Source organism: Panthera uncia (genome assembly GCF_023721935.1).
Source record: "Panthera uncia isolate 11264 chromosome A1 unlocalized genomic scaffold, Puncia_PCG_1.0 HiC_scaffold_17, whole genome shotgun sequence".
Lineage (NCBI taxonomy): Eukaryota > Metazoa > Chordata > Mammalia > Carnivora > Felidae > Panthera > Panthera uncia.
Genome location: NW_026057577.1, coordinates 4,725,687 through 4,747,502, shown reverse-complemented (window position 1 = coordinate 4,747,502; position 21,816 = coordinate 4,725,687). Strand labels below are relative to the sequence as shown.

Below are 21,816 nucleotides of genomic sequence, written 5' to 3'. Positions count from 1 at the left end.
TATGAGCCTCCCCACTCTGACCACCTTCCCCTGTGCTCTGAACCCCCTCACACTATTTGTCCCACTGCATCTGCACTGATCCTGGCCCCGTGCTCCCCTGGGCTCACTCCTCCTGTGCAGGTGCCCAAGGTAGGGTGAAGTCTGGCTTCAGCAGGGGAAGCTGAGGCTGAGAGGGCAGTTCAGAGCCTCTGAAACTTCATAAAGACTGGACCTCCAGAAAACCCTGGTGGCCCAGGGAGGTGCCAGAGGCCTACTGAGGGGAACCACACAGCCGCCATGGCCAGCCTGGGGTCGAGGGTCTGTCCCGACTCTGCTGACCAGTCTCCTGTCCTTCTTAGTGGTGCTGACCACGGGATCTGACGACAAGACCCCTGCACAGCCCAGCCTGCCCCCCGAGGCAGCCCAGGAGGGTGACCTGCACCTGCTGTGGGAGGCCCTGGCCCGGAAGCGTCGCATGAGCCGTGAACCCACGCTGGACTCCATCAGTGAGCTGCCCGAGGAGGATGGTCGTTCACCACGCCCGCGGCAGGAGGTAGAAGAAGCGGCCCCAGACCTCTCTGAGGACTACTCCACAGCAGACGAGCTGGCACGCACTGGCGAAGCCGACCTCTCGCATACCAGCTCTGACGATGAGTCCCGGGCAGGCACTCCCTCCCTGGTTACCTACCTCAAGAAGGCTGGGAAGCCCAGCACCTCACCACTGGCCAGCAAGGTGAGTGTCCAGTGTGGCCTTTGAAGAGAGGCCTGGATGTCTCAGATCTTCATCAGCCATATGCCCACCCATTTCTCCATTATCCATACATCTGTCCATCTAACATCCATTTATACAACCACCTATCCACTCACCACTCATCTGCCATCCATTCTCTGTCCATGCATCCATCCATCCACTACCAACCCACCCATCTATGCATCCATCGATCCACCATTCACCATCCATCCATCCTTCCACCATTCACCCACCCATCCACCACCTACCCATCCATCCATCCATCCACCATCCCCCCACCCACCCATCCATCCATCCACCCACCCATCCATCATTCACCATCCATCCACCCATCCATCCATCCATCCACCATTCACCCATCCACCACCCATCCCTCCATCCACCATCCCCACCCACCCATCCATCCATCCACTATTCATCCATCCATCCATCCATCCATCCACCATTCACCCACCCATCCACCACCCATCCATCCATCCATCCATCCACCATTCACCCATCCACCACCCATCCATCCATCCACTATTCACCCATCCATCCATCCATCCATCCATCCATCCATCCACCATTTACCCACCCATCCACCACCCATCCATCCATCCATCCATCCACCATTCACCCACCCACCCATCCCTCCATCCAACATCCCCCACCCACCCATCCCTTCATCCACTATCCCCCACCCACCCATTCCCCATCCACCCATCCACCCACCCATCCACCATTCACCATCCATCCATCCATCCATCCACCACTTACCCACCCATCCATCCACCATCCCCCACCCACCCACCCATCCATCCACCATCCACCCACCCATCTCCCACCACCCATGCATCCTCCCACCCACCATCCACCTGGCTGTTAAGAGCTAAACTGGTCTCTCTGTGGTGTTCCTCACAACCTGTCAGTCCCTGTCCAGGTAACCATTAGAAATGATTTCAGGGAGGGTGGGCTTGCCTCTCGGTGGCAATAGGAGTCATAAGGCATCCAGCCTCTGTGAAAGTTATGCAATTTCAGGCAGGCAGAAGGCAGAGCAGCATGGTGAAGTGAAACATGAGCTTTGCTTCCAGCTTCCTGTATGTCCCTGCACTGTCCTTTCTCCGTCATGGGCCTCAGTTTCCCCGCCTTACCTGTGCACACAGCTTGGGATCCCTGCAGTTGGGAAGCCACCGAAGCATCAGGAACAGCTACCTGCAGCTCACCCACCCCTGGGAAACCTGAGGGCTGAAGACCTGGGCGACCTGTCCATGGACAAGGCAGCGGTGAAGATCCAGGCTGCCTTCAAAGGCTACAAGGTTCGCAAAGAGATGAAGCAGCAGGAAGGACCCGTGTTCTCCCGCACGTTTGGGGACACTGAGGCACAGGTGGGGGATGTCCTGCGTCTGGAGTGTGTGGTGTCCAGCAAGGCGGATGTGCGTGCTCGCTGGCTGAAGGACGGCGTGGAGCTGACTGACGGCCGGCACCACCACATCGACCAGCTTGGGGACGGCACTTGCTGTCTGCTGGTGACGGGCCTGGGCCGTGCAGACGCTGGCCGCTACACCTGCCAGGTGAGCAGCAAGTTCGGCCACGTGGCCCACAGCGCCTGTGTGGTAGTCAGCGGGACGGAGAGCGAGGCGGAGAGCTCCTCTGGGGGCGAGCTGGATGACGCCTTCCGCCGAGCAGCCCGGCGGCTGCACCGCCTGTTCCGCACCAAGGGCCCGGCCGAAGTATCGGACGAAGAGATCTTCCTGAGCGCAGACGAGGGCCCGGCGGAGCCGGAGGAGCCGGGGGACTGGCGGACGTACCGCGAAGAAGAGCACTTTGTCTACATTCGCTTCGAGGCGCTTGCCGAGGCCCACCGTGCGGCCACCTGCTTCCGGGAGATGTTTGGCACCATGGGCATCGGCGTGGACATCAGCCTGTCAGAGCAGGGGCCCCGGGGGGTGGAGATGCGCATCAGCAAGGTGGCTCCTGCCCCCGCAGCAGCTCAGGAGGTGGTGCCCCGGCCGCTGACCACAGACGCCGGTGAGTCTGCGCGCTGTCTGTGGCTGGGCCGGAAGGGGGAGGGGCGACAAGGGAGGAGGGGTGGGGGCAGGGTCTGGAGGGGAAGGGCGGGAAGGGGAGGGGCGGGACCAGGAAGGGGGAGGGGCGACAAGGGGGAGAGGCGGGGTCAGGGCTTGGAGGGGGAGGACAGGAAGGGAGAGGGCGGGGCCTGGAAGAGGAGGAGCGGGGCTGGAAAGGGAGGGCGGGGCAGGGAAAGAGGGGGCGGGGCCTGGAAGGGGGAGGGGCCTGGGATGAGGAGGGCTGGGGCGGTAAAGGGTGGAGCCTAGAATGGGATGGGGCGGGGCGTGGAAAGGAAGGTGGGGCGGGGCCTGGAAGGGAGGGTGGAGAGGGGCCTGGAAGGGAGGGTGGAGCAGGGCCGGGAGGGGGAGGGGCAGGGCCGGTGTGACCTGGGTCAGCTGAAGACTCAGGGAGCTGGCTGGGCTCCAGCTTGGGGCCACTGCGGATGCAGCTGCCCCGAGCTGGAGGAGCCCTGAATTTGGGGTTAGAGCTCGGTTTAAGTCCAGCTCTGTCTGTTACATGCTAGCCACTCTGAGCCTCAGTGTTGTCTATGAAGTGGGTATAGGAATATGGACTTTCCAGAGTTTGTGTTTGCTCCGTGAGGGTTTGGGGTAAAACCAGTATAAAAGGTGGCATTCCACGGCCCCCATCTTCTGCTCCAGCAACTAAAATTACTTTTAAAGCTACTCCACCATTCCCTTGTGTTTCCCTAGGAGTAAAGAAGGTATATAACCCCCATGGCCTCATGTCTGGAAACCTCCCCTGTGCAATTATGGGCCATTCTCACGCTTGCAGCCCACACGACTTATGTCTCTCCTTACCTGCTCCTCCTACCTGTTTCCTGCCCACTATCCCTCTGGCTTCTCAGTGGCTTGAGATGCAGGCTGGCAAGGAGAGGATCCTCCTAGAGAACAGGGGTGAAGCTGGCAGACGCAGAATTGTGTTTAGCCCCGGGGTCTGCAAGCACTCCCACGTGAATGGGTGCCGTGAACTGGATGCACGTTGAGCCGCTGGCAGCTGGGCTGACTGGTGGAGACCCTGGGGCCAGCTCACTGCATACCCTGCCTGACCCTCCCAGCCCCAGTGTTCCTGACTGAGCTGCAGAATCAGGAGGTGCAGGACGGGTACCCCGTGAGCTTCGACTGTGTGGTGACAGGCCAGCCGGTGCCCACCGTGTGCTGGTTCAAGGATGGCAGGATGCTGGAGGAGGATGACCACTACATGATCAGTGAGGACCAACAGGGCGGCCACCAGCTCATCATCACTGCAGTGGTACCTGCAGACATGGGTGTCTACCGCTGCATGGCTGAGAACAGCATGGGTGTGTCGTCCACCAAGGCAGAGCTCCGTGTGGACTGTGAGTGTGGCAGCCCCCAGAGAGCACAGGTTTCGGGTCGGACAGGATGTGGAGCCTCATATCTTGTGGCTGGGGTGGGGGCAGAGACCTTATCTCCTTGGGAGGTGCCTAGGCTGGGGAGGGGCCTGGGACAGTTTGGAGGTGTTTGGCACACTTGGGCGGTTACCTATGGCACAACAAGAAATATGTACTTGGTCTTGTTCCGGGTTCCTAGCACACAGTTCTTAAATCCCTGGAAGTTTCCCGAGTGATAAGGGACCAGGAGGCATGTTGTATTCTAATGCCGAGACTCCTGGTGGGCCTCAAGACAAGTACATCCATTTGATTGTTGACAGAAGTGCAAGGGCAATTAAGTGGAGGCAGGATAGAATTTCAGATTCAAGGATAGAATCTCAAGTAGTGCTGGAGTCATTGGGACATTTATAGGCAAAGAATTAGACCTTGGCTTTATACAAAAATTAGCTCAAAATGGACTATATATGTAAATGTTAAATACAAAACTATGAAGGTTTCAGGAAAAAAAAATAGGGAAAAATATTTAGGATCCAGGAGAACACTTCTTAGATTTGATACTAAGCACACCCATAAAAGGGAAAATTGGTAAAAGTTATGAATGTTTGCTCTGAGAAAGACCCCGTGCAGAGGGTTGTCAGAGTACAGGATGGGAGAAGGTATCTGCAAACCACATATCTAGTAAAGGACTTTATCTAAAAATATATACAATAAATTCTACCTCTGAAACCAATAAAAATAAGGAAAGCATGAAATATATGTGCAGGAAAACTTTGGTTTGTGAGCATAATTCATTCCGGAAGCATGTTTGTAATCCAAAGTGCTCGTATATCAAAGCAAATTTCCCCATAAGAAATAATAGAAACTCAGATGATTTGCTCCACAGCCCCCAAATACTCATATAAAAATGATTACAATACTGTAATATAATGCAAAATAATCAAGAAAATACAAAATATAAAGAAAAATTAACATGTACTTACCCTGAAAACGTTTGTGGCTGGTGTAAGGGAGACAAGGGAGAGGAGGATTATTGTGTAGGGCAACCTTCACTATCACTAATGGAATCACTGCTATCTATTGGTTCCATGGAACCTTCTGCATGGGGGCCATTTTATACACTCACATGGATGTTGACCTCACTACAGTATTAATAAACTCTTGTCACATATTGAATGTAACTGTCAATAAGGCGGCAGAGGAAATGATCTATATCTGCAGGCAGCCTGACCTAGAATGAAGCTAAGCATTCCTACCTAAGCTCACTCTTGTATGGAAAAGCAAAGGGCCGTCCATAGGTGATTGGAAGTGACAAAACAAAACAAAACAAAACAAAAAAACAAAACAAAACAAAACAAAAAAAACACAAGTGCCAGTTGTGGGCACCTTCCAATGTTTTGAAAAACCACTGATTTCTGTGAAATGCCATGGCCTGAGACTGAGCATGAGCATCTGAGCATAGAAGACAATCACCCACAATCCTGCAGTGAGAGAGAAAGAGAGAAAGAGAGAGAGAGAGAGAACCATTGACTCAGTTGTAATCATGTGACATTCAGTGTCACATACTACTCATATTGCAACACATCGCTCAGTTTATCAAGTTAAAATTTATTAGAAATGTTTGCTCATCTTGTGGAATGCTCGCAGAACAAGTTGTTCACAATCCACAGTTTTACTGTGTATATAAAGAATGGTCAACAGTAAACAATAAAAAAAAAAGAAATTAAAAATCCAGTTAGAACAGGAGCAAAAGACATGTCCAGATGTTTCACACCAGAGGACACCCTGAAGGCAAATAACATGGAAGATATTCACCATCATTAGCCACCAGGGAAATGCTGATCAAAACCCCAGCGAGACATCACTCTACACTTAGCAGGATGGCTAAAATAAAAAATAGAGATAACACCCAGTGCTGGCGAGGAGGCAGAGAAACAGGATTGATTATGCATTGCTGGCAGGAATGTAACATGGTACACTCCATCTGGAAAAGAGGGTGGCAGTCAGTTACAAAACCAACCGCATAGCTAACATGTAATGCAACAGTTGCTGTTTTTGGTGTTTATCCCAGAGAAATGAAATCCCAAATTCATAATAAAACTTGTACCCAAAGGCTCTTAGCAACCTTATTCTCAACAGCCGGTAACTGGTCACAACCCAGCTGTCCTTCAGTGGGCGATGGTTACATGGTGATACAGCCATTGTAGGGAACACTGCTTGGCAAGGAAAAGGGATGTGTCAGTGTCACCTTCTGTAGTTATGACACAAGCGACCTCGGTTGCTGGAGACTGAAGGGTATATAAGGTCTGAGAAAAACTAGGTTATCTCTAACAGATTCACGGGAGGCCAAAGCAAACCTCCCCCATCCCAGCTTTGGTGGGCACTTCTAAGACCTGTATATGAGTTTCCAAGGGGCTGGGAACACAGGGACCCAGGAGAGGTCATCAAGCAACACTAACAAGATGTAGGGCCAAATGTGGAGTCAGTATCATCAGCACAACTGCACACAACAGTAAGTCAGTTACCTCAAATGAGACCAGATTGTGTGTTTACCCAGTAGGAGATATTTCATTCTGCTGTGTAGATTTGGATTTCCATCTGCTCTCACTTTCTTTCTGCCTGAGGGACATCTTTCTGCATCTTTTTTGTAGTCTGGGTATGCTAGAGTTCTCTCAGCTTTTGTATGCCTGAAAGAAACGTCTATTTCTGTTTTGGTTCTGGAAGATATTTTTGTTAGGACGTTTTTTTTTTTTTTTTCTCTTTTTCATTCCTTAAAGGTGCTGTTCCACTGTTTACTAACTTGCATTGTTTCCACCTGAGAAATAGGATGCCATTCTTACCTTTGTTTCTCTGTGCAAAATTTGCCTTTTCTCTTGGGATTTAAAATGTTTAGATATTTACACACCATCGAAGTTGTTGTTTAAAAATGTGCAATTCAGTGGATTGTAGTATATTCATAATGTTGTGCGACCAGCATGACCATCCAGTGCCAGAGTGTTGCAGACTTTGAATCTGAAGTTCTCTCGTGTCCAGCAAGAGAGCAGATGCAGAATTGCATATGAGAGAGGCTAATGTCCGGGAGGAGAAAAGAGCCCCAAACAGGGGTTTCGTCTCTGTATTGATTGAACTCTCAAGGTTTTACATATGTGATGAACTTGCTGAAGAAACCAATAAGCTAGGGACCAATAACTTGTGTGTGTAACAAGCAAAGGGTTCGGGGGGCAAGTGGCATTAGAAGTTGAGATTAAATCTGAGTGTGGTTTTGATTTGTATTTCCCTGATAAGGAGCGACGTTGAGCATCTTTTCATGTGGAGGTTCCTCAGAAAATTAAAAATAGACCTACCCTATGACCCAGCAATAGCACTGCTAGGAATTTACCCAAGGGATACAGGAGTACTGATGCATAGGGGCACTTGTACCCCAATGTTTATAGCAGCACTCTCAACAATAGCCAAATTATGGAAAGAGCCTAAATGTCCACCAACTGATGAATGGATAAAGAAATTGTGGTTTATATACACAATGGAGTACTACATGGCAATGAGAAAGAACGAAATATGGCCCTTTGTAGCAACGTGGATGGAACTGGAGAGTGTGATGCTAAGTGAAATAAGCCATACAGAGAAAGACAGATACCGTATGTTTTCACTCTTATGTGGATCCTGAGAAACTTAACAGAAACCCATGGAGGAGGGGAAGGAAAAAAAAAAAAGAGGTTAGAGTGGGAGAGAGCCAAAGCATAAGAGACTCTTAAAAACTGAGAGCAAACTGAGGATTGATGGGGGGTGGGAGGGAGGGGAGGGTGGGTGATGGGTATTGAGGAGGGCACCTTTTGGGATGAGCACTGGGTGTTGTATGGAAACCAATTTGACAATAAATTTCATATATTGAAAAAAAAAAGTTGAGATTAAAGCACAATGATACACCAGATGGACAGTGTTTCTCTGTGGGTGATACAGCCAAGCAGCTCCTATCTCCAAAGTGTAAGGTTGCTGGAGCAGGGTGCCTCAAGGCTAACAAAGCACCTTTTCTCTAGCTAACGTCGGGTGCTTCTACCCTGTAGTGGCTTTCCGCCTCTAACTGGTCTCGGACACTTTCATCCTGTTGAGGCGGCTTTCCATACTAAGCCTTGTTAACTCATTAGTGCAAGCTCAGGGAATTATTATTTTTATTTTTTTAACATTTACTTATTTTTGAGAGACAGAGTGCAAGTGGGGGAGGGGCAGAGAGAGATTGAGAGACAGAGAGAGAGGGAGAGAGAATCTGAAGCAGGCTCCAGGCTCTGAGCTGTCAGTACAGAACCCAAGGTGGGGCTTAAACTCTAGAACTGCGAGATCATGACCTGAGCTGAAGTTGACGCCTGAGTCACCCAGGCGCCCCCAAGCTAAGGGAATTCTTACGCTTATTTCCCACACCAGAGCATTTCTGTCATCCCAGAAAGAAACCCTGTGTCCATTCACTGTCAATCCCCACTCTGCCTTCCCTGGCCCCTGGAGACCACTAAGCTACTTTCTGTCTCTGTGGGTTTGCCTGTTCTGGACATTTCATATAAATGGAATCATATGATACGTGGCCTTTTGTGTCTGGTTCCTGTCACTGAACATGTCCCAGAGATCTATGTGTGTTGTAAAATACATCAGTACCTCATCTGTTTTTCAGGTTGAACAATACTCCCTTGTATGTGGACTGCTTATCCATTCATCAGGTGGTGTTTATCAATCACTTGTCTTGGGTCTTATAAGTAATGCTGTTGCACACATCTGTGTACAAGTAATTGTGTTTTGTGACATACGTGTTCAGTTCTCTTGGACACATACCTAGGAGTGGAATCACGTGGTCATATGGCAATTCTGTGGCTAACTCTTGGAGGAATGGCCATGCTCTACAGGGGCTGTGCCATTGTCAATTCCCACCAGCAATGGATGCAGGTTCGAATTCCCTACATCCTCATCAGTACTTGTTATTATTCACCTTTTTATTTATTAAAAAATTTTAATGTTTATTTATTTATGAGAGAGAGAGCGAGCAGGGGATGGGCAGAGGGAGGGAGACAGAGGATCCTGTACTGTCAGCACAGAGCCTGATGTGGGACTCAAACCCACAAACCTTAAGATCATGACCTGCGGCAAAGTTGGACACTCAACCAGACTGAGCCACCCAGGGGTTTTTAGTAATTGCTGCCCTAAGCAGTGTGGTTTTGACCTGCATTTCCCTGGTGACTAATGATGTTGAGTATCTTTTCATGTATCTTTTATTGGATATTTGTGTATGTTTTTTGGGGGAAATGTCTACTCAGGTCTTTTCCCCATTTTCAGATTGGGCTTTGATTTTGAGTTGTAGGAGTTCTTTATATATTCTGCGTACTAGGCCATTATCAAATATATGATTTTTGAACATTTTTCCCCATTCTGAGGGTTTTCTTTCCACTTTCTTGATACACAAAATTTTCAATTTGATGAAGTCCACTACTTTTCCTTTGCTTGCTTGTACTTTTGTTGTGACGTCTAGAAGACCATCACCTAGTTTTTGCTATAAACATTTACAACCATGCTTTCCTCTAAGAGTTTTACAGGTTTAGCTCTGACATTTAGGTTTGCTTTTTGTATATGGTGAGAGGCTAAGGGCCCAAATTCATCCTTGTCTTGTGGAAATCCAATGTTCCAGCACTGTTTGTGGAAAAGACTATTTTCCTCCATAAGATGGTCCTGGAACTCTTGTCAAAATCTCATTTCCATGAAACAAGTGGGTTTATTTCTGGGCTCTTCATTCTGTCTCATTTATCCATGATCTGACCATCATGCCACCAGCATGCTGTCTTGATGGCTGTAGCTTCATTGTAAGTTTTGACATCTAGACATGTGGGTCCTCCAACTTTGCTCTCGTTCAAGACTGTTTTGAGCCTCTGGGTCCTTTGCATTTCTACATGAGTTTTAGGATCAGTGTGTCTGCAGACCTTCTTGAGATCCTCCTCGGAGGTGGGGCCCAGGAAGCTGGGCTTATTCCCTCCCTCTACTGAAAGGAAAGACTTCCTGAGCACCTGATCCACAGATTGTGAAAGTTTCCAGTCTGACTAGAAACACAGTATCCTCCGCACTGTGTCCATGGCCCCTTCAGAGGTCTCTTACCCCATGTGCACATGCCAGTCAGTGCTTTGCTGACCCTCCAGTGAGAGGGTCCCCACTCTGTGTGCAGCTCTCTCTTCTCTGGCTTCTGTCCTGTGGACTCCAGCAGCCTTCATCTTCCAGGATGCCAGCTCTGTCTCCTCAACTCAGGGTCTACCTGGCTCTGCCAACCTCAGTTTCCCCTCCTAGACCTGGACACTAAAGGCAGGAAGCTGGGGTGATCGCAGGGCTCACCATTATTTCCTATCTGTAAGGGATCAACAGGAAATTCTCTGACACCAGCTGGGGGTCCTACAATTCACTCAGCTCTGGCCCCATCTATGTGGAGATGGCATCAGACCCCACAGGCTCAGCCCCACAAGACCACCCCCACTTCAGACGCCAACCCCAAGTCCAGACATCACCTGTGCTCTGACCCACAGGCAACAGATCACAGGTTCCCACAGCCCCTCCTCGGGTCTGATGAATGTGCTGGAGGGACTCAGAGAGCTCAGGGAAATGTTTGACTTGCTAGATTAGTGGTTTATTACAAAAGGATATAACTCAGGGATAGCCCGTTAGAAGAGACGCCCAGATCAAGATGCTGGGGAAGGGATGGGAAGCTTCCATGCCTCTCCAGGCATGTCATTCTCCCCACGTCTCTACATGCTCCCCAGCCTTCAATCCCCCCCAACGCTGAGACTGTCCCTCTGAGTTTTCATGGGGGCTTCATTGCATAGACATGATCGATTAACCCATTGTCCATTGGTGATTGATTCCATCTCCCCTTCCCAGAGGTCAGGGGCAGGACTGAAGCCTCCAACTCTCTGGTCCCATGGTGGGGTCCACAGGCCACCAGCCGCCATCCCTAGGGGCTTTCTAAAGTCACCACAACAACATGAACTTGGGCTTGTTATGAACACCGTGACACCTTCATTGCTGTCTTCAGTTGGGAAACCCAAGGGCTTTAGGACCTCTAAGCCAGGAACAGTGACAAGGGCCGAGTCCGTATTTCTTATAAATCACACTATCACAGCCATTGTCCCACATATTCTGTATGGGGGAAGGGGAGGCTGTTGGGGCTACTGCAGCAGGGACCACAGAGCAGGTGGTAGAAACAACAGAAGTGTACTGCTCGTGGCTGCAGTCAAGCTCTTCCTCGCATGGGGTTGCTTCCTGTCAGGGCACTAATGCCATTGCCATGGTGGGGGCTCCGCTGTCAGGAGCTCCTGACTCCCTGACTACCTCCCAGAGCACCTGCTCTTGACACCAGCACACTGCAGGTTTCCACATTTGAGGTCAAGGGGACACGAACATCCTGCCTACAGCAGAGGGTGAGTCCAGACCCTGTTACTCCTTCACGGCTGGCTGTATATGTCACTCCTTGTTCCCTAGCGGGGAAGACTGGAGGATATAGCCTTGGCCGCTCTCTGCCAGTCACAAGGCCCAGCGTCACCCAGTATTGACAATTTGTTGGGACTTGCAGTTAGATACAGGCCTGGAAACATGGAGACAGCCTGAGGTGTGGAAGGGACACCGTCTACCATGTGCCCCATGGCCTCTCCCCCAGGAGTGTCAGTGGCTCCTAGGGATGGACTCGCACTGAGAGCCAGGTGGCTAGCCTCTGGTGGGGGGCCATGCCTGGGCAGGTGGGGCACAGAGCTCACTCCAGCCACTGTTCCTCTACCAGTGACCAGCACGGACTATGAAACTGCGGCTGATGCCACGGAGACCTCCTCCTACTTCAGCGCCCAAGGCTACCTGTCCAGGTAGAGGTCCATGTGGACGCAGGCAGCACCCAGCAGGCTGGTGGTGCAGGCCCGGGGGGGCGGCAGTGCTGGCCTGGGCAGACAGAACCTGAGTCCTGGAGCTCTCAGCCAGGCCCTGGCAGTGTCCTGCCAGCAAGCAGGGGTCTGCAGGAGCCATCCAGGCCTGACCCCTTGCTGGTCCACCTCATGCCCCTTCTCTGTTCTCCCACCAGCCGGGAGCAAGAGGGCACGGAGTCTACCTCAGAGGAGGGGCAGCTGCCCCAGGTGGTGGAGGAGATGAAGGACCTCCAGGTGGCCCCTGGCACGCGCCTGGCCAAGTTCCAGCTCAAAGTGAAAGGTGAGGAAGAGAGACAGATGGCCCGGAGCGCCATCTGGACAGTGGAGGCTGGGTGGGCATGGGGGCCAGGGGGTTCTGAGGGCAGGGCGTGCTGGCCGGGGGCTGTGTGCTGACCAGTCCCCTGTGGTCCCAGGCTACCCAGCGCCACGGCTGTACTGGTTCAAAGACGGGCAGCCCCTGACGGCTTCTGCACACATCCGCATGGCTGACAGGAAGACGATTCACACCCTGGAGGTTGTATCTGTCACCAAGGAGGATGCCGGCCAGTACTCAGCTTACATTAGCAACGCCGTGGGTGCCGCCTACTCATCAGCCCGGCTGCTGGTCCGAGGTGGGTGCGGGGGACTGGGTGTCCCCACCTGGGCAGTGCAAGTGGCCTGGGTGGGGGCAGGCAGGCAGTGAAACAGACCCACAAGTGTGGGAGCACCAGGAGACTGCGGAGGAGGAGGTCAGGAGTCACTTTTGGAGGATGGGTATGAGCTCCTTTGTCCCAAGTTCTGAGCATCGCAAGGTGCTCCCAGGTCACGCCAGAGGGAGTGGCCGAGGGACCCAGCTCTGCCCAGGCTTCACTCGCCCTTGGGTGCCACCCCACGTGCTGGCTCCAGATCAACGCCCACACTCTTGGGGCCGTGGAGGGGTGTGTGTATGAGAGTGGGTGGGACACCCCTACAGACTCCTACCCCCAGCAGGTGCACAGGCCCAGAGGAGGGAGGCCCCCTGGTGCTACAGGCCTGACTTCCATTTCTTGCCTCTTTCAGGCCCCAAAGATCCCGAAGAGAAGCCAGAATCAGGTGAGCCGACTCGGGTGGGCAGAGGTGGGTGGGTGGCTCAGCAAAGTGAGTGAGGGACACAGCGTCGCAGGTGGAGGAGGGTGCACTGTAGGCTGTGGAGACCCAACCTCCAGATGGGATGGGGCTGAGACCTGGGAGGGGGGCCTTGGTGCCCCGAGGATGGGGAGCAGGGGTTCGACATGCATTCATCACCAATGCTTGCTGTTTCTCCAGATGTGTACCAGCAGCTGGTGCCGCCCCGATTCCTGGAAAGATTCACCTCCAAGAAAGTGAAGAAAGGCTCCAGCATCACCTTTTCAGTGAAGGTGGAAGGTGGGGCCCTCCTACTGTCCTGCCCCTTGACAAGGACAGCCAAACCGAGGATCAGAGCGGGCCCCGCCCCCTTCCTACCTAGGACTCTTCCCTCAGGATCAGAGCGGGGCTTGCGCTCTCCCCACCTAGGACTCCTCCCCCAGGTTCAGAGCGGGGCCCTTCCCTCTTCCCACCTGACACTCCTCCCCCAGGCTCAGAGCGAGCCCCTCCCTCTTCCCACCTGGGACTCCTTCCTCCCCCAGGCTGAGCGGGGCCCCTCCCTCTTCCCACCTGGGACTCCTCCCCCAGGATCAGAGAGGGCCCTACCCTCTTCCTACCTAGGACTCCCCCCAAGGCCCTTCAGTCTTCCCATCTCCCCAAGTCTCCCTCACTGTTCCCTCCTGCCCACAGGGTGCCCGGCCCCAGCCGTGCACTGGCTGCGGGAGGAGGCTGAGCGAGGCGTGCTGTGGATTGGCCGTGACACGCCAGGCTACACGGTGGCCAGCTCTGCACAGCAGCACAGTCTGGTCCTGCTGGATGTGGGCAGACAGCACCAGGGCACATACACCTGCATCGCCAGCAACAGTGCTGGCCAGGCCCTCTGCTCCGCTAGCCTGCACATCTCTGGCCGTGAGTGGGCGTGGGTGACTGCGGGCAGCTGACCTTCACTGAGCCCCCGACCCAGAGCCCTCTCCTGTTGGCCCCCTGAACACAGAGCCCCATGGGCCAGCTCCCACCCCTGTCTTGTAGGCTCTGCATAGCTGGATGAGACCCTCCTAGAAACCCCCTGCCCCCCTGAGTGTTATTCTCCTGGGCCCCACTCCACCTTGGGGCTCCCAAGGGCGAGGGTCAAGGTTCCTGCTGGGGGGTAGACACCCTGGGTCGGGTCCCCGCCAGAATTGGCTCAGGGCTGTGGGGCGTCATCCTGAGGCTCACCCTGTTCTCCTGACAGTGCCCAAGGAGGCAGGGGCAGCAGAGGAGCATGCTGGGGTGAAGGAGGCCCTCATCTCCACCTTCCTGCAGGGGTGAGTAGGGGAAGCAGGTCAGCAGCAGCAGCAGGCCTGGGAGTGGGGCGTTGCTGCCCTTGGGAGGGAACCCCATCCAGACTGCAGCCCAGCCTTGCCCCTCAAGGACTCTGTGGCTTGGGCCAGGCCCTGTCCCTCTCTGTGCCTCAGTGTCCCCACTGTAACACCAGGGCTTCGGCTGAAGCATTCCCTCAGGATGCCCCTCCCCTTTAGGACCCAAGCCGTCTCCACGCAGATGTCAGAACCTGCAGGTTTCACTGATCTTGCTGGGCAGAGGAAAGGTATGGGCTGATTGGGAGCAGGGAGCAGGGTGGGGGTCAATGCACCCAGTGCAGGGGTGAGGCATGGAGGAGGCTGCTCCAGGCCCACAGCTGCTCCAGAAATACCTGCTTGTCCTCTCTGGGCCAGGGCTTCCTGCCCTCTCCTGGGCCTGATTCTGAATGCTAGTTGGTGTCAAGGCCATTTCTGAGCCTTGCAGATCTGACCCTTGGCTCACAGCTCACGCCCAGCGGGCTGTGTGGATGCCTGGCCTGGACACAGGTGGCAGTGATGGCTAGGTGAAGGCAGTGCAGGAGGCGGGTGCTGGGCATGCCAGTATCCAGACCTGATCGGTCCTGGATTCTCCCCCGTCCCCAGCAGGGTCCTTCGGTTCATTTCCTGGCCACCTGCACAGGGCCTTCTGGCACCTTGGGGTATTTGTAACTTTTTAATGGAAAGCAGGGAGTCTGCACAGAAGTAGAGAAGGGAAGGCCATGTGCTCTGTGTGCTGGTTGCCCACCTTTGGGATCACTTCTCGGCTGACCCCCACTCATCCAGGCAGCCCTCATTCACTCTTGACCCGACCCTGCAAAGCTTCCAGCAGTGATGGCCCCAAGTCTGTGCATTCCTCTGCACTGCTGACACTTGAGCCCAGGTTCAGGCCTGGAGAGCACAGGTCTGCAGGGCCTGCAGCTAGCTGAGCCAGCTTCTGGTCCCCAGGAGAGCCGATGGCGGTGGAGGCCCGTAGCCACTTGTCCTTGGCCGAGGTGGGCACAGAGGAGTTCCTGCAGAAGCTCACCTCCCAGATCACAGAGATAGTGTCGGCCAAGATCACGCAGGGTGAGGGCGCCGCTGGCTGTGGGGCAAGGGTAGGGGCAGTGACTGAATTCCCTTGTCCATGCACCCTGGGGACCCACGGGGAGGGGATATGGGCCAGGCCCTTCCTGGGCATCACATGCCCTATGCCCCCAGCCAAGCTGCAGGTGCCTGGAGGTGACAGCGATGAGGAATCTAAGACACCGTCTGCATCCCCCTGGCATGGCCGTTCCCGCCCCTCCTCCAGCGTCCAGGAGTCATCCTCGGAGTCGGAGGATGGGGACTCCCGTGGCGAGGTGCTCTGATGGGGCAGTGGGGGGCAGGCAGCGGGCAGGGCACCGGTGGGGGGAGGAGTGGGAGCATAATACTGCCACCTGGGATGGCCTGGACCCCTGGGCCCTCTGGGGTGGCCTCACTGCCACCCTGATGGGATTTCCATCAGCAGAAATCCCATTGGGTTGAGCTTGTCCTGGAACTTCTGGAACCTCAGGATGGCTTCTCCCCCAACGTGATGCCAGGCACTCCACAGCCTCAGGAGGCCCGGCTGGCTCCAGTCTGGGTTTTCCCCGCTCTGGGGTCTTTGTGGGGGCTGTGGGGGCCTTGGTAGATCAGGCTGGCATCCCTCTGGTCTGACTCGGCATCATCCCCCCCAGATCTTCGACATCTATGTGGTCACGGCTGACTACCTGCCCCTGGGGGCCGAGCAGGATGCCATCTCACTGCGGGAGGGCCAGTATGTGGAAGTGCTGGACTCCGCCCACCCGCTGCGCTGGCTTGTGCGCACCAAGCCCACCAAGTCCAGCCCCTCACGGCAGGGCTGGGTGTCCCCTGCCTACCTGGACAGGCGGCTCAAGGTACCAGATGGCTGGTGTGGGGTCCTGGGATGGACCCCTGGGTCCTCCCACAGGGCAGGGCTGGGCCAGAGACTGGACCACCTGCCACCGTCCCCCATTTTCTCACCAGCTGTCACCCGAGTGGGGGCCCACCGAGGCCCCCGAGTTCCCGGGGGAGGCCGTGTCTGAGGATGAATACAAGACAAGGCTAAGGTGAGGGTCCGGCAGGCAGGGGCAGGAGCGGCTTTGTGGCCTCCAGGTAGCCTTGGGGGTGCTGCCCACATTGCCGGGCTTGTTCTGAAGGTGGGTGGCGGTGGGCTGCATGGGAGGAGGAAGCTGCCTGCCCCCCTCAGGAGCTCCTGGGTCTCTCCTCACCCCATCCCCTCCCAGCTCCATCATCCAGGAGCTGCTGAGCTCTGAGCAGGCCTTTGTGGGCAAGCTGCAGTTCCTGCAAAGCCACCACATGCAGCACCTGGACCACTGCCCCCATGTACCTGCGGCTGTGGCCTCCCAGAAGGCTGTCATCTTTCGAAACGTGCAGGACATCAGCCATTTCCACAGCAGGTGGGTGGGTAGGCAGGCCCCACGGCTGCTCCGGAGCCCCCAGGTGTGCACACAGACACGTGCACATGGGCCAGCCAGGCATGCACAAAGGTACAAGCACACGTGACAGTCACAAGTGCACAAAGACGAATGCATGCATATCAGTGATGCACCTGCACACATGCACACATGCTCACGCATGCCTGAGAGAACTTCACTGACTGGGTTTACCCACTGGCGCACCACACCCCTGTTTACGGGCACAGATGTCCCTAGGAACACAGGCATGTGTACCTGGCTCGCCCACAGAAGCGCCTGTAGTATCCTTGCCTGCTGCCAGCACCCATATGTGAGAACGCTCCAGAAACTTCTCCAAACACATGAGAGGCACGTCCCACGACATGCACTTCTGTGTACACAGATACAGGCGTGCATACCTGCATTCAGACGCACACTCTGACACGTGTGGGCATGCATGTGTACACGACACACACACGTCATGTGTGCAGATGTGGATGCCCTCACACACCGCACCTGCAGCCTCCCCAGCCCAGACCTGGGCAGCAACCTGTTTCTCCCCCAGCCTGAGGGCTCGCCATCCCCCTGACCACTGTCCCCTGTTCTGCAGCTTCCAGAGGGAGCTGCAGCAGTGTGACACGGATGACGATGTGGCCATGTGCTTCATCAAGAACCAGGCGGCCTTTGAGAAGTACCTGGAGTTCCTGGTAGGCCGCGTACAAGCCGAGTCTGCGGTGGTCAGCACAGCAGTGCAGGAGTTCTACAAGGTGCCCCCCCAGCCCGTGCCTCATAGTTTTCTGAGAAAAGCAGGGTCCCTGAAGCTCTGGGCTCAGCTTCAGAGGGTGACACCGCAGGGGGCAGGAGGAGGGTGTGAGGCCCACCGGAGGGAGGAGCAGTGCATGTGTATGCGCATGTGCATGTACCCCATGCCCCAGCCCTTCAGCTTTCCGCCCTGGTAACACTGGCCATCAGGGGTGCACATGTGTGTCCCCAACCCCATGCTGCGGTTCCCACAGAAATACACGGAAGACGTGCTGTCAGCCTTAGACCCCTCGCAGCCACCACTGCCGCCCCTGCAGCACTTCCTAGAACAGCCTGTGGAGCGGGTCCAGCAGTACCAGGCCCTGCTCAAGGTACAGGCTGCCGCGTGGCCACCCTCCCTGGCCTTGGTGGGCGGTCGGGCAGACGGGCAGGCGGTGGGGCTCGGGCCTGATGCCTTCTCCCCCAGGAGCTGATCCGCAACAAGGCGAGGAACAGGCAGAACTGCGCGCTGTTGGAGCAGGCGTATGCCGTGGTGTCGGCCCTGCCGCAGCGCGCTGAGAACCAACTGCACGTGTCGCTCATGGAGAACTACCCGGGCACCCTGCAGGCCCTGGGCGAGCCCATCCGCCAGGTGCTGGGCGCGGTGGAGGGCCTGGCGGGGCCACGTGGGTGGGGGGAATGGGGCATGGTGGAGGACCTGGTGCGGGGCCATGTGGGTACGGGGTGTGGGGTGCTGTGGAGGGCCTGGGCAGGGCCATCGGGTGCGGGGTGTGGGGCATGGTGGAGGGCCTGACAGGGCCATGTGGGCGCCGGGTGCAGGGCAGGGTGGAGGGCTTGACGGGGCCACATGGGTGCGGGGTAGAGGACACGGTGGAGGGCCTGACAGAGCTATGTGGGTGCGGGGTGCTGGGTGCTGGGCACGGTGGAGGGCCTGGGCGGGGCCACGTGGGCGCCACGTACCGAGCTGAGAGCTGAATGCTCCCCAGGGCCACTTCATCGTGTGGGAGGGGGCGCCGGGCGCACGGATGCCCTGGAAGGGCCACCATCGGCATGTCTTCCTGTTCCGCCACCACCTGGTGGTCTGCAAGCCGAGACGGGATTCCCGCACTGACACCTTCAGCTATGTCTTCCGGAACATGATGAAGGTTTGCGGGTGCCCATGGAGCCCGAATGGGGCAGAGGGGGGTGCCGGCTGGGCAGGGGGTGTGGAGTCCTGCTTCCAGACGATCAGCCTGCATCCTGCCTCCCCCCACAGCTGAGCAGCATTGACCTGAATGACCAGGTGGAGGGTGACGACCGCGCCTTCGAGGTTTGGCACGAGCGAGAGGACTCTGTGCGCAAGTATCTGCTGCAGGCGCGGACGGTCATCACCAAGAATTCCTGGGTGAAGGAGATCTGCGGCATCCAGCAACGCCTGGCCCTGCCTGTGTGGCGTGAGTGTCCTGGCCATGGCAGTGCTGCCAGATTGGGAGCCTGAGCCTGACCTGAGTACAGGAAGCCTCGGGGTTCACACAGCCCCCCACCCCAGCACAAGACAGGCACCCAGACTGTTAGGGACGTGAAGGACCTGGTAACCCCAGGTGGGCTTCCCCACCTAGGACAGGAGAGAGGATCCCCTTTCTCCACGGTTCTTTGTTACCCACCCAGCTTGCCTCACTCACCCTGACTCCCATCAGACCCAGGTCCTGGATGGAAGGTCGCAGGGGGTGGTGTCCATAACAATCTCACTCTTTGACCTTGAGGCTTCTGGCTGTGCCAGGGACGCACCAAGGACTTGGGGGGGGGGGCTATCCCACCCACCAAGAGCTCAAAGCCTGTGTGTGTTGTGTGTGTGTGTGTGTGTGTGTGCACGCGTGCACCTAGAACCCCCAGATTTCGAAGAGGAGCTGGCAGACTGCACAGCCGAGCTGGGTGAGACTGTCAAGCTGGCCTGCCGTGTGACAGGCACACCCAAGCCCATCGTCAGCTGGTACAAAGGTAGGCCCCTGGGGCCCAAGGGATGTTGATCCTGCACCAGGAAGAGGCGCTGGGAGGGAATCCATCCCGGGCAGGGGCTGGGGAATGAGGGGCAGCCTGCTGGGGGGCTGGGCACAATCACCGCTAGCCTGGGTGGGTGCGTGGGTGGACGAGGTGGGACAGAGGCAGAGGGCGTGCACCCATGATCCCGACACAGTGATCCTACCCACCCCAAACTCACTCCTTAGCTCTCCGAGGGCTCACACCCTGTCCCAGACGCCAGGCCCTGCCAAGGGGTGCTGGTCGTCTAGGGGAGGAGACAGATGGCAAACCAGGAGACAAACATGTGGCATGAAGGCAACACGGCCAGCTAGAGAAATAAGGCAGAGGGGGCAGCTGGCAGGCCTCCCTGGTGAACATTCAGGAGCTCTGGGTGGGCAACCAGGAGGCCAGGAGCAGGGAGAGGGCACTGAGGCTGGCTCTGTGGTCAGGGTCCCCAGGAATAACCCCACTTCTGGCATCAGCTACACTTTGGGGGTCTCTGGGAGCACCTCCACTTCTGACACTGGCTGTATTCTGGGGGTCCATGGGACCACCCCCACTTCTGACACCAGATGCAGCTTGGGGGTCCCATGACCACTCCCACTTCTGGCACAAGCTGTAGTCTGGGGTCTCTGGAACCACCCCCACTCTGGCATCAGCTGCAGCTTGGGGGTCCCCGGGGACCACCCCCACTTCTGGCATCAGCTTCACTTTGGGGGTCCCCATGACCACCCCCACTTCTGACACTGGCTGTATTCTGGGGGTCCCCAGGGACCACCCCCACTTCTGGCATCAGCTGCACATTGGGGGTCCCCATGACCATCCCCACTTCTGACACCGGCTGTATTCTGGGGGTCCCCGGGACCAGCCCCACTTCTGGCATCAAATTCACTTTGGGGGGGGGGTCACGACCAGCTTTGGATTCAATGAATCACCTGAAGGACTCACAGAACTCAGCAGAACATTCCGCTCAGGGTGTGCTTTATTGCAGGAAAGGGAAAAGCAACATGGGGAAGGGTCCCAGGGTCCCCCCACCCAGTGGTCATGCAGATTGCATGTTGCTCCCACATGCATGCGTGGCAGCACTCAGTTTGGCCCTTTGGGGACATCCCTCTGAGCCTTGTGGCTTGTGGCCTTGTGTCCAGGGCCTCTGTTCGGGGTCACTCATGCAGGCACAGGTGTCCTGTCACGGCCCCTGCAGAGGTCAAGCTAATGACATGTGACCTTAAGCCCCAGCCCTAAACCACAGTGTAGTACAGCCATCTGACATGGTCCAAGGCCCCCAGGTAAACTGAGACACTCTCACTGTGGGTCACTTGGGCTGGCAGGCAGGTCTCCAAGTCCTCAGTTCAGTCTGAATAACCAAGTCCAGTCCCAGTTTTGGGGAGCTGTCCCAGGGGCAGGCCCTCGGGTTGAGCAGCCAGGGGCACTGGTTTGTCCTTCATGGCTGAGGATGGGGCTAGAGCGAATACTGGTGGTGTTGCTGGGACACAAGAGGGGCCTTCCCCGTGTCCTGCAGTCAGAGCCACAGGCTGAAGCTGGGGGACACAGGGACTGGTTCCCGTCAGCAGTTTGGGAGAGCGGCCCCAGGGTCGTCTTCTGGAGGGAGGCCCCACAGCCACCTCGTCCTGGGGTCTGAGGAGGTTCATCCCCAGCTGCCTCCCCTGCACAGAACCTGGGAGGGTACCTGTCCGTCCCGCTGTCCCCTCATGTCCAGACCTTTGACCTGTGAGGACGGGTTCATACCCTCCATCCTGGGAGGGACACAGTGGTTCATACAGTTTCCTGGAAGCAAGAACGAACCCCTGGGGCCACCTGTTTTGGCCAGGCTGCCTCCAAGAGGGTGTGCTGGCCGGGGCCCACATCCAAGGGGAAAGGGGGACGTGCCACCCAGGAGTGGACAGTGAGTGCTCTGGAGGGGATAACTTGGCTGGGGATAGCTGTGTCCAATGACCAGACTGCCTCCCCAAGGGGTGGATGGAGGAGGTGGGGGCAGCCAGATGGTCAGCCCGTGTTGACACATGCTGTCACAATACACGCAGCGCACACAGTCATGTGGTAGGGACAGAGCTTCTGTGACCCAAAGCAGCGTCATGGCAGGAAACCCCACCGGTAGCTGACGGAGACA

At 55.9% G+C, this 21,816-nt stretch overlaps 1 protein-coding gene across 1 annotated transcript in view; it reads left to right on the top strand.

Moving 5' to 3' along the window:
- OBSCN (obscurin, cytoskeletal calmodulin and titin-interacting RhoGEF) overlaps positions 1-21,816 on the top strand; it is a 96,242-nt gene that overhangs the window by 48,377 nt on the left and 26,049 nt on the right. The window contains exons 18-39 of the mRNA XM_049648814.1: positions 339-712; positions 1,876-2,740; positions 3,855-4,133; positions 11,938-12,016; positions 12,229-12,353; positions 12,487-12,684; positions 13,112-13,144; positions 13,358-13,456; positions 13,847-14,065; positions 14,388-14,460; positions 14,674-14,741; positions 15,439-15,558; positions 15,691-15,830; positions 16,188-16,388; positions 16,498-16,580; positions 16,758-16,931; positions 17,539-17,695; positions 17,945-18,061; positions 18,157-18,321; positions 18,677-18,835; positions 18,946-19,123; positions 19,554-19,667. Coding sequence (XP_049504771.1) covers positions 339-712; positions 1,876-2,740; positions 3,855-4,133; positions 11,938-12,016; positions 12,229-12,353; positions 12,487-12,684; positions 13,112-13,144; positions 13,358-13,456; positions 13,847-14,065; positions 14,388-14,460; positions 14,674-14,741; positions 15,439-15,558; positions 15,691-15,830; positions 16,188-16,388; positions 16,498-16,580; positions 16,758-16,931; positions 17,539-17,695; positions 17,945-18,061; positions 18,157-18,321; positions 18,677-18,835; positions 18,946-19,123; positions 19,554-19,667 — 4,020 coding nt within the window. The remainder of the gene's footprint in view (positions 1-338; positions 713-1,875; positions 2,741-3,854; positions 4,134-11,937; positions 12,017-12,228; positions 12,354-12,486; positions 12,685-13,111; positions 13,145-13,357; positions 13,457-13,846; positions 14,066-14,387; positions 14,461-14,673; positions 14,742-15,438; positions 15,559-15,690; positions 15,831-16,187; positions 16,389-16,497; positions 16,581-16,757; positions 16,932-17,538; positions 17,696-17,944; positions 18,062-18,156; positions 18,322-18,676; positions 18,836-18,945; positions 19,124-19,553; positions 19,668-21,816) is intronic.